Genomic DNA, 12,500 nt, shown 5'->3' with positions numbered 1-12,500 from the left:
GAACTTACAACCTTCCTATTAGAAGGCCGATGTCTTATCCACAAGGCGACTGCGCCCGTTGTATGGTCCTTATAATCCTTGTCGTAAAAATGTCTCCACATCAATCTTCCCAAACAGACTATTGCTTGTCGCCATCACGAAATAAGGTTATCTATTGTAGTGATATCCCATAGCCCACAACGGGGTAGGGCTCTCATGATCAATGATGTAATAATCTCATTTCAAAAAGTATAATTTTTCAAATTATTAACAATACATTTACGTGGTCAACACCACCCAACAAAGAAGCAATGATGCGTTTGCAGTTTGCTACAGAAATGAACGGTCTGTGGTTAATTTCATCTGTTTAATGTATGTCAAAACGAGCCATAAGGCTGTAAAATAATAGCTACCATGCATAGTTTGACGATGGGAACACAGATGAGGTCGCAGTATTTAGAATTAAACTATGAATCGGTACGAACTTCCAATTCCGCCAGATTGTGAAGAGAGGGTTCATGGTCGGAATCAAGAGGCCGATTTTTTTACCTTTACTTTATCTTAATGCCAATATTTAAAGAATTCTTCAAAACCTGACAATTTTTTATGTTATTATCATTTTTAATCATATACACGTTACAGAACGCCTTAAACGAATTGATTAAGAAACACCTCAAGTGTTCTCATTAACTGACCTTTATCTTTTTTCCAGTGGGTCGTTGGCCTGGCTGTAGATAAGACATAGGGGTCAAAGAAGCGAGCACAAGACCTTGGAGTAAATCAGCCTCAAGATAGATTGTACATCAAGGTATTCTGAGGGACACGCCTTGTATCCTTATCATAGCAAAAGGTAGAACTACCTACCGTATTCTAACGGTGAGTTTTGGGACGCTTGGGGGAGGGGGAGGGGGGGCTAGCTATGTGTGTTCCTCATTATTTCAGACAAACGCTTTAATGTGAAACAAAAATAGCTGAACCTCTGTTTCTGACTTTTTTGATGTTTGAGATAAAAGACAGAACGTAAGTAATCTGGCTTTATCATTAGATTGCAGTCACTCGACATTTCAGACTTCATCTCGACTTTGAAGGTAAGTCGTGCATGCTGATTACCAAGGTAACTGTCTTTTTGTGTGTATTTTATTGTACACCGCAAAGCCGACTTATGATGAAGTGTTCTAAAAATCAGAAGTACTTGTAATCCGTATGCATCCTTGATCTTTTTACAACCGAGGGTAAACGTGTCTTAATCACATCTTAATAACTTTGTGTCGCCAAAGGAGATCATTATCATCCTCCTCATCCTCATCATCATCATCATCCGCAGCAGCTGCATCATCATCATCATCATCATCATCATCATCATCATCATCATCATCATCATCATCATCATCATCATCATCATCATCATCATCATCATCATCATCATCATCATCATCATCATCATCATCAAACGCGAGGTGCTCCTACTCATCTTCTTCATGTGTACATCTTACCCTCCTCCTTATCATCACCATCATTACTATTGCTACCCCTTTCTTTGTCCAAGGCGAAGAATGAGACATGTTACCATGTTGCAGCAGCAGACCATGATGCTGGCAGTCGTGTTACTGGTGTTGGCACCGCTGGCAGTGCTGACCGATGTCGATGTCCCCGTGGACAACCACTGGTCAGGCGGCTTTCAGGGCAAGGCTTGCTTCAACATTCAGCAGGACATGACCAGCTGGAAGGTCCACCTCAACTTCCACCAACCTGTAGAGACGTTGGAGGTAAGTGGTCATTGTGGTGCATCCAGGGAAATATTCCAAGATATATTGACACACACGGACACCGACCATCCTACAAACGTCACACAGACTGGGACAAGCATATAATATACGGTCGGCGAATGGAGATACAGACAAAAAACAACAAACAAGCAACAGACAGGTAGAGACAGGCACGGAGTTACATTGCAGATCGACCTTTTGCTCTCAACATTTTGTCACACTCGACCTTTTGTCACCCTCGACCTTTTTTGCCTCGACAATTTGATCCTCGACCTTTTGTCGTACACCCGCAACCAATACGCCCTCATTCTTGGCTGTGATAGATATTGTCCTATTTGCCAATGCAGTTTTGTTTTAGGATCTCACGGTAAGGAAAGGAAATGCTCGCGCAACCCACTTTCGTTGTGTCTTACTGTTTATGTCTCTAGCCTTGTTTAGAGCTAACACACAAGCCTTTTAGTAAAGATTAAACACACGATGTTGACTACAACATGTTTGACACATCTGTGATCTCTACGCATGACTACGCATGCGAAACTGATCTGTAAACGTTTGTTTTCCGCTCGTTGCGAATGATTTCAGGTATGGACAGCCGAAATTGACAGTTCGAATGCGGACAAAAGCGAGTACACCCTCTCCAGCAAACAGTGGAATGCCAACGAGCATGTTGGGGACCAGCTTTGCATCGATTTCTTGGGCCATGGTATGGAACACTTGATTGGCTTATCTCTTTACTCTTCCAGTCTGTTTTTATGATATTTCCCCAACTGTTCTGTTTTCAGTACATTCAGAGTCGCAGTTTTGTATCCATAGCGTTTGCAATACTTGTCTGTATATTTCTTACTAGATGAATACCCGCTTCGCCGGGTAGCAAGTAGAGCCGAATACCCGGCTTGAGTGGCGCACCGTACGCCGGCTTCGCCGGGTCCGAACCATGGACCCGCCAAGCTTAGGTCCCTCCCAGATTCGTGGAATGGGAACAGCACGAAAATGATTCAGTGGCCATAATGCCATTCCTGATCATATCATGTCGAGTCCCATACTTGTCGACGACGCCCAATGTAACTGAGTGCCGAAACACCACAATCACCTTTGGAGGCGAAGTTCACTTGAACAGGATTGAGAAATTTAGAGCTTATCTCTAAGCCCTTTTCAATCTGTGATGGCTTCTCAGAGGAAGGCCAGAACATACAGACTCATGATGATAAAATCGTTTATTTAACGTCACTCTGTAAAAACATTGGCGACATTTGTCTTAGATTAAAAACACACACAGGCGCGCACACAAAGTTTCCCTTTATGTACAGTGGTTCACCACCCTCCCACCCCCCGCACACTCTCGCTCATCTAATTAAAAATGGAGATAAGAGATACTTGGATATAAAATGGTATTTTTAAAAGTTCTGATAAAAAATATATAGTAGCTATGTGAGAAGCATTGGCGTCAGCCGCAGCAATGTCTCTTCATATCCAGGGACCAAGTGGGTGCGTGTGCACAAGTCCAGCGACAAGTTTGGGACCTTGCCACCCAAGGTCTTTATTAAAACTTAAAAGATAGCTTAATTTTTCCTTTGGGGTATTTGGCAGGATATTTCTATTTGAGTTTATAAATTGAGTCAGGGGTTGAAAGTGTCATGAGTTCAAATCACACTCCAAAGTCAAGTGAGCAATGGTGAGGTCGGATTGACAGGTGCATTTAAGCTGTAGAAATTGATAGTTCCCAGCTTCTGCCCTTTGGCGGTTAATCCTTTTTATTACACGTGGGCATGCATTATAAGTGTTCATCTGTTTTGATGGGGCTTCCCGAATGAGCCAGCCAGAGCTTATAGCCGTGTGCATATATTTGTTCCTCCATTCTCTCCAGAAAAGCAGCCAGACCACATCACAAACAGAACTCTAGAATCCACAGGTGTTTTCCACACACACCCACACACAAACACACACACATACACACAGAGAAGCCGTATATATATATATATATATATATATATATATATATATATATATATATATATATCTATATGTATAAATATATAGAGATAGATGACAGTGTATTTTTCGCGTGGCTATAAATTGATTCGACCTTTGCACTTTTACAGTGAGGACAACTTACGGGTCCAAGGAAAGCGTTCTGGACACTGCGGTGACCTTCTAAAAATAGTAACAGAACGCCGGGAGTATCCGAAGATACCGTAGTGCACCATACGAAGGAAGGGAGGTAAACGCTGAAAACATGGAGAAGATAAGGAAGAGTTATGGTAGTTGATCCCGAAAAAAACACCAAAATCGGTTTGCGCTGCGCGCTGAGAGCACGTATTGAAATATCTCATCGACCAGATTGTGTCCGGGGTGTATCTGAATATGGACACCAAATTTGAAACAGATCCATCGAGAACCTTGGCCGCGCATCGCGAAGAGACACACAGACAGACACAAGTCGTATATATATATATATTTCTGAAATTGAAATAGACGGCGCATTATGGGTACAATTAACAAGTGTTTATCATTCACGTGTCGAGACAAGCCGCTCGCTAATGATTGGCCTATAATATATCACGTGGGAAAGCTTTACCCTAAGTTTTCAACAACAACAAAATCCCATACAAACCCGACAGTGTTTTTTTCCTAACATTGTCTATTCATATAATGTCATTAATCTGAAGGAACTGATTGGATTTTACGTGGACATTGACACTCATACATTTTGTAATTCATAATTATACGTACTACATCTAATGGTTTGATCTCTAAATTGTCCGTCTTTGCTGGTTTGATTGTCTGTTGTTTCTGGTGTGAATGTTTGTTGTTTTAGGTGTGATTGTTTGTTGGTTATGGTATGATTGTATTTGCTTTTGTTACATTTAGTCAAGTTTTGACTAAATGTTTTAACGTAGAGGGGGGAATCGAGACGAGGGTCGTGGTGTATGTGTGTGTGTGTGTGTGTGTGTGTGTGTGCGTGTGTGTGTGTGTGTGCGTGTCTGTGTGTGTGTCTGTCTCTGTGTGTGTAGAGCGATTCAGACTAAACTACTGGACCGATCTTTATGAAATTTGACATGAGAGTTTCTGGGTATGATATCCCCAGAAGTTTTTTCATTTTTTTGATAAATGTCTTTGATGACGTCATATCCGGCTTTTCGTGAAAGTTGAGGCGGCACTGTCACGCTCTAATTTTTCAACCAAATTGGTTGAATTTTTGGTCAAGTAATCTTCGACGAAGCCCGGACTTCGGTATTGCATTTCAGCTTGGTGGCTTAAAAATTAATTCATGACTTTGGTCATTAAAAATCTGAAAATTGTAAAAACAATTTTTTTTTATAAAACGATCCAAATTTACGTTCATTTTATTCTCCATTATTTTCTGATTCCAAAAACATATAAATATGTTATATTTGGATTAAAGACAAGCTCTGAAAATTAAAAATATAAAAATTATGATCAAAATTAAATTTTCGAAATCAATTTAAAAACACTTTCATCTTATTCCTGGTCGGTTCCTGATTCCAACAACATATAGATATGATATGTTTGGATTAAAAACACGCTCAGAAAGTTAAAACGAAGAGAGGTACAGAAAAGCGTGCTATCCTTCTCAGCGCAACGACTACCCCGCTCTTCTTGTCAATTTCACTGCCTTTGCCATGAGCGGTGGACTGACGATGCTACGAGTATACGGTCTTGCTGCGTTGCATTGCGTTCAGTTTCATTCTGTGAGTTCGACAGCTACTTGACTAAATGTTGTATTTTCGCCTTACGCGAGTTGTTATGTCTTCTTTGACATGTACTGCATGCTTTTGATATATATTTAAAGAATTAAAGACGTTTGAAGAGACCATTAAACCATATCCCCCCCATGTAAAGTTTTTGTGCGCACTTATCCCAACTTTTCATACAATACAATAGACTACAATAGACTACAATACAATACGATACGATACGATACGATACGATACGATACGATACGATACGATACGATTCGATTCGATACGATACGATACGACACGATACGATACGATACGATATATTACAATGGCGAATGCAATGCAATGCAATGCAATACAATACATAGAGAATACTACATGACTTGCTGTGTCGTGCCAGATTTACTCGAGTTGTTTTTTAAATATTGAACTGCGAGCGAAAGCGAGCTGTTCACTATTTGAAAAAGCAACTCGTGTAAATCTGGAACGAAACAGCAAGCCATGTAGTATTCTGTTTATCCTACATACTGTACTTACGTGTATTTTACTGAAAATGTCTTGCAGTCGAGGCAGCTAAATTAAAGACGCTTGTTTTGGAACCTCGATCTCTTCTAAAGCCTCGTGCAATCTATTACGTCAAAGCAAAGAAACGTCACTCTGAAAGTGTGGCGTGACGTGTAATTCTAAAGATTCATCGAGGATAATTAGCGAGCGCAATTTTTGTTTCTGTAATGACGTTTGTCTCGGTGGCTTTGGCATCATAAGCAGTGGAAAAACAGGTCCCTGCCAGACTTTCTTGACATGACCTCATTTACATGATATTCACACGTGTGATTTGAACGATTATTATCTTACGGGTGTCTCTCTCTCGTATGTAGGATAAAATACAATACACTACACTACAATACAATACACTACACTACAATACAATACAATACAATACAATACAATACAATATATTACAATATATTACAATACAATACACTATAATACAATACAAAACGATACAATACAATACAAAACACAACACACCACAACACACCAAAACACAAAACAACACAACACAACACAACACAACACAACACAACACAACACAACACAACACAACACAACACAACACAATACAACACAGTATTTCTAATTAATTAACATGTCATCGATTTAGATCTCGAATTTGAAATGGTTGTGAAATTGAAAAACATTTTGTTTGAACAATGTGCAGTTACTGGTGATATTAATCCTCAAATAACAGCTACCATGGAAGGAGTGGCAGGTGGAGGCACTTTCCAGGGTGAGTGTGTGTGTGTGTGTGTGTGTATGTGTGTGTGTGTGTGTGTGTGTGTGTGTGTGTGTGTGTGTGTGTGTGTGAGAGAGATAGATAGATAGAGAGAGAGAGTGTTTATGTGTGGGGGGGGGGGGCGTGTGTGTGTGTGTGTGTGCGCGCGCGCGCGCGCGTGTGTGTGTGTGTGTGTGTGTGTGTGTGTGTGTGTGTGTGTGTGTGTGTGTGTGTGTGCGCGCGTCGGGTTTGTGATCGTTTTAAAAAGTGAATAGGCCCTACTATTGCTTTTGCAGATTTTCCCCACTTGCTCCTTCTCCACGTGTTACAGACACCCTCACCGGTAGTGACTTAATTACCTGTAATATCACGTGTTACAGACACCCTCACCGGTAGTGACTTAATTACCTGTAATATCACGTGTGGAAAGTTTGCCTCACTAAAAGCAAGAGTATTCACTCTTGCCCAACCCATACACACTCGACATTCATGTTGGAACATCGTCTATTTCCACGATGAGGGGAACCTCACATGACTCAGGACAGGACTATACAATACAATACGTTACCTCACTTGACCCATAACACGTGTGCTGCAATGAGTTGTACAATATTGGAACGTTTAATTATTGACAAAACAAAAGGTTACATTTACTAGTAGTCTGTGAAGTAGACCGACAGGCAAACACTTATGATACATGTGACTGGGTGGCCGAGTGGTAACGCACTTGCGCTCGGAAGTGAGAGGTTGCGTGTTCGACCCTGGGTCAGGCCGCAATTTTCTCCCCCCTTTCCTACCCTAGGTGGTGGGTTCAAGTGCTAGTCTTTCGGATGAGACGAAAAACCGAGGTCCCTTCGTGTACACTACATTGGGGTGTGCACGTTAAAGATCCCACGATTGACAAAAGAGTCTTTCCTGGCAAAATTGTATAGGCATAGATAAAAATGTCCACCAAATACCCGTTTGACTTGGAATAAAGGCCGTGAAAGGTGAATGCTCGCCTAATAGGCTACTGAGCTTTACTGGCCGATGTGAATGCGTTATATATTGTGTGTAAAAAATGTCTGTTTGTCTGTCTGTCTGTAAAAAATTCCATTTCAAAACGGCAGAAATTAATATGTAAGCGCCTAGGGCTATATCTAGATTAGGCGCATAAAAATGATCACAATAATAATAATAATAATAATAATAATACAAATAACTTTGACTTATCTCAACCTCGTTTACCTCGCCGGCATCCTGTTAGCGAGTGTCATCGTCGGTTTTGAGATAAGTTCATTATTTTTGTCCGTCTGCCTACTTAGCGAACCACTGGGTCGACGTACTAGTCAATGTAACGTTTTCTTTTGTCATTAATTAATCGTTCCAATTACCTATAATTCTTGGTTTTTGATTCTGAATTTTAGAACGTTAGCAGTCTATCTGAGTTTAGATTTGTGTGTGTTGCAGTGACAGAACGTCCAACACTGGCGCCCATCACACAAGAATCGCTACCTCCTGGTGTCACCCGACCCCCGACCACACCAAGTGTGTAACTACTCTCCTTTTCTCCATATCTGACTCCACAGTTCTCTGTACAGTTTAATAATCAAAATACCGCAACACTGTGGCCTAGTTGTAAGGCGTCCGCCCCGTGATCGGGAGGTCGTGGGTTCGAACCCCGGCCGGGTCATACCTAAGACTTTAAAATTGGCAATCTAGTGGCTGCTCAGCCTGGCGTCTGGCATTATGGGGTTCTTTCTTTCTTTCTTTATTTGGTGTTTAACGTCGTTTTCAACCACGAAGGTTATATCGCGACGGGCATTATGGGGTTAGTGCTAGGACTGGTTGGTCCGGTGTCAGAATAATGTGACTGGGTGAGACATGAAGCCTGTGCTGCGACTTCTGTCTTGTGTGTGGCGCACGTTAAATGTCAAAGCAGCACCGCCCTGATATCACCCTTCGTGGTGGACTGGGCGTTAAGCAAACAAAAAATAAAAAAAAAAAAAGGAAAATAATGGAACATTTATATAGCGCTTCCCCAAAGCTCGAAGCGCTTTACAAGATCAATCAAACAAGAACACGATATATACAATGTATACAATTTGCATTACTAATGTCTCAAGTAAACATGGAACATAATCAACTTAACTTAACTTCTTAATTCTTTTGTTCGTTTTCGTCATTGCAGTGTGTCTGTAAAAGGTTTCCCTATGTGTATCTGACTGTTTATTTTGTGTGAATTGTGGGAAGTCTTGAGTTTGTTATTGTCAGTGACATGTCTGCAAATGCTTTAATTTTGCTATTTCTGACTGTATTGCTAAGTGTGAATTCGGTTTCGGAACTCTGAAGTTAGTTTATGTAAAATTTCAAAATGAATACTCACTATCGAAACTGTAACTCGCGCACTCCACTGACGGCATGATGTTTAGACACTATCTAAACTATAACTCGCACACCCCACTGATGTCATGATGTTTGACGTCACAGTGACGATACCCGACGGAGAAGGAGTGGTGGCCACGATGACGGTCAAGAACGACTACCCAGATCGGGGTGGGTTTGAGATCTGGTTCGACTTTGACGTTGACCGTATCGTGGAGGGATGGGTGATGAAGGTCCACTTCTCCAAACCCGTCGACAGCTTGAAGGTGAGTGTTCCTGTATTCATAATAAATCACTTTTCTATAGCGCGAGTCCCGATTCACAGCTCCAAGCGCTTTACAATTCCAAGAAACACACACACACACACACACACACACACACACACACATACACACGCACGCACACACACACACACACACGCGCGCGCGAGCGCACACGCACGCGCGCACACACACACGCACACACACACGCGCGCGCGCACACACACACACGCACGCGCGCACACACACGCACGCTCACACACACACAGACACACACACACACACGCACGCACGCACGCACGCACACATACATATGTTCAGGGAAACAACTAGGGTTCCCCAGGGTTGGACAACTTTAAAAAAAGAATAAAGCTTCCCAACAAGGATTGAACAGATCGGTAAAATGAAAGAAGGCGAAAAACACGGTAACATGAAAGAAACAGAATGCCCAAGTTTTCCATACAGGGTTCCCAAGGTTAAGAGACAAGTAGAAAGTACGGGAAAACAATTCAAGTCTCAAAAAAAAGGTTGAATTAAAGAATCAGTTCCATTACGTAGTTAAGAAAACTTCCCAACGTGGATTCCTATGTGCTGGGAACCTTAGAACAGTCCAGAAATATGAAGAGAGAATGACGCTTCCCAGAAAAGGTCGAAAAGGTCACCACAAAAAAAGTCTACTAAAACTGAAGGAAGTTTTGGAGAGGAAGAAAAATGATACATGAAAGAATCACTTCTTCAGGGTTGGAAAAACAGATTTGGCAACATTTCAAATGTTTGGAAAAAAAGGAGAACATGTCAAACTTCCTAAGAGGGTTCTAAGGATTGTAAACATTGGGAAAGTTTTGACAAGTAAAAGATGATTTTGGAAAAAAATATAGTACAGGAAAAGAATTTCTTTCTAGGTTTGGAAACCCTGAGTGAGGTTTCAGTAATTTGGATAAATCACAAATTACTTTGAGCTGATATTTCCCTCCATAGCCGGTGAATTAGTAGAAGAAAAATGTGATTAGATCAAGGAAGTAAAACATGCTTCCACCAGCAAGTATAGTGTTCAGACATGTTTTTTTTCCTGCTGGTACTGAGATTGCTTGTATTTATTGAATTCTTTTTTGAGCTATTCTTACTTGAATAAACATTTCACATTATTTGGAAACAATGTTTCTATTACATTCAAAATGTAGAGTAAGAACACAAAATATAAACAGGACTGGTGCAATGAAACTCGGACCCTATATATAACCCTATCTGACGAAGTTCAATGTTTCTATTACATTCAAAATGTAGAGTAATGTAAGAACACACAATATAAACAGGACTGGTGCAATGAAACTCGGACTATTATCACTCTATCTGACGAAGTTCGGAAATAAATGTGTCGGGTGTGTGTATTGGTTGTGAAAAAGTGCATACCCTTGCATTTAGCGAAACAACTAATCCACACGTGCTCCTTGTCTACGTCCTTCAAACACGCCCTTCCCAATAGTGACTGGGTCATTGATTGTTTGGCCAAAAAGAAAAATATGTCTGTTTCCGGTAACCCGACCGAACCTATTTTTAAGCGCCGACCCTAAAGGTTTGTTTTTCGCTTTTCGCACACACACACAAAAAAAAAAGGGAGGTAATCGGTCGATGAGACTTCACAATCGAAGAGACTTACCTCCCGTTTCCGTCGTCACGCGAAAAAAAAAATGGCGGCCAATGACGCCGGGAATCCCTCTGAAAACGTAAGAAAAAGGTTAAAAAAAAACCAAAATGACCGATCGACCCTATTTTTTTCGGCGATGTTACCGGAAACAGACATATTTTTCTTGTTGGCCTTAGTCTCACTAAACAAGGGCGTTCACTCTTTCACAACCCATACAAACCCGACAGAGTTATTTCCCAACATCGTCTATTAGGGTTATATTAGTCCGAGTTTCATTGCACTATTCCTGTTTTCATTTTGTTACACGTTCCCTACATTTTGGATGTGACAGAAACATTGTCCCCAAATACTGTTTATTTTTTATTTTTATTCTCTTTATTCTCTTTATTTATATAGCGCCTTATCCGAAGTTCAAAGCGCTTTATGCCGTGTGAGATGGAATTTTTTACACAATATATCACGCATTCACATCGACCAGCAAACCTCAAGCCTGTTAGGCGAATGTTCACCTTTCGCGGCCTTTATTCCAAGTCACACGGGTATTTGATGGACATTTTTATCTATGCCTATACAATTTTGCCAGGAAAGACCCTTTTGTCAATCGTGGGATCTTTAACGTGCACAGTGTACACGAAGCGACCTCGGTTTTTCGTCTCATCCGAAAGACTAGCACTTGAACCCACCATCTAGGTTAGGAAAGGGGGGAGAAAATAGCGGCCCGACCCAGGGTCGAACACGCAACCTCTCGATTCCGAGCGCAAGTGCGTTACCACTCGGCCACCCAGTCCTGTGACAATTGTATGTCAGTAATTATACGAGCAACTCCGACTGATAACATAAATACAGGTATTCTCAGTACTAGCAGACGACAACAGACGTTGACTTTCTGAACACTGTACTTGCTGTTTGAAGCGTCTTTTACTACCTTGACCAAATCACATTTTTCTTCGGAATCATTGCCGGAATACGTCTATTCTGGACATGCTTGTCCCACCAGCCCGGACAGTCGAGAATCATGTCGCACAACGCGGACGGTACAGAGTGGATCCTGGCCAACACAGACGACACGCTCCTCCTCAAGCCCGGGGACCACTTCCAGCTGAGACTGGTGGGCACCTCCCCCGAACACACGGCTGCCCCCAAGGCCACCGCCATTATGATCAACATGGGTCAGGACAATTGGACAGTCACTGCTCTGCCCAACAGTAAGTTTCATTTCATCACTGTATTACTTTATTGTGCCATTTCTGGGTAATTGGGGTCGCTTCCTCGCTGTGGAAATGTATCTAGAAGCAACAGAGTCGCACTACCCAGGTGTATGTGAGTTTAGGTGTAATTAGCCACCTGTACTTATGGCAGAATGACCAAGTTCAAGAGCTTTTGCGTTTGTTATTTTGGTTTAAACACTGTGTTTAAATTAATGTTTTACATGTTCATGAAATTGACATTGTCATAAAGTGAAATCAACAAGCATATGGCTAATGATGGTGTCTTCTTGTGCTTTTTGTT

General features: G+C 41.4%; 1 protein-coding gene across 3 annotated transcripts in view; it reads left to right on the top strand.

Moving 5' to 3' along the window:
- The first annotated feature begins 949 nt into the window (after positions 1–949).
- Positions 950–12,500, top strand: part of LOC138978001 (uncharacterized) — a 46,030-nt gene continuing 34,479 nt past the window's right edge. Inside the window, exons 1-7 of one of the 3 annotated variants that reach the window (XM_070350614.1) lie at positions 950–1,067; positions 1,560–1,745; positions 2,328–2,448; positions 6,669–6,737; positions 8,172–8,249; positions 9,192–9,352; positions 11,989–12,196. In XM_070350614.1, the coding sequence (XP_070206715.1) occupies positions 1,566–1,745; positions 2,328–2,448; positions 6,669–6,737; positions 8,172–8,249; positions 9,192–9,352; positions 11,989–12,196 (817 nt within the window). In that variant the 5' untranslated portion in view covers positions 950–1,067; positions 1,560–1,565. Of the gene's footprint in view, positions 1,094–1,556; positions 1,746–2,327; positions 2,449–6,668; positions 6,738–8,171; positions 8,250–9,191; positions 9,353–11,988; positions 12,197–12,500 lie in introns of all 3 variants that reach the window. The other 2 variants (XM_070350613.1, XM_070350612.1) reach the window with 2 other exon arrangements.

This window comes from Littorina saxatilis, linkage group LG10, assembly GCF_037325665.1.
Source record: "Littorina saxatilis isolate snail1 linkage group LG10, US_GU_Lsax_2.0, whole genome shotgun sequence".
Classification (NCBI taxonomy): domain Eukaryota; kingdom Metazoa; phylum Mollusca; class Gastropoda; order Littorinimorpha; family Littorinidae; genus Littorina; species Littorina saxatilis.
Note: the sequence above shows the minus strand (reverse complement) of the source record. Positions and strands in the feature narration are given on the sequence as shown.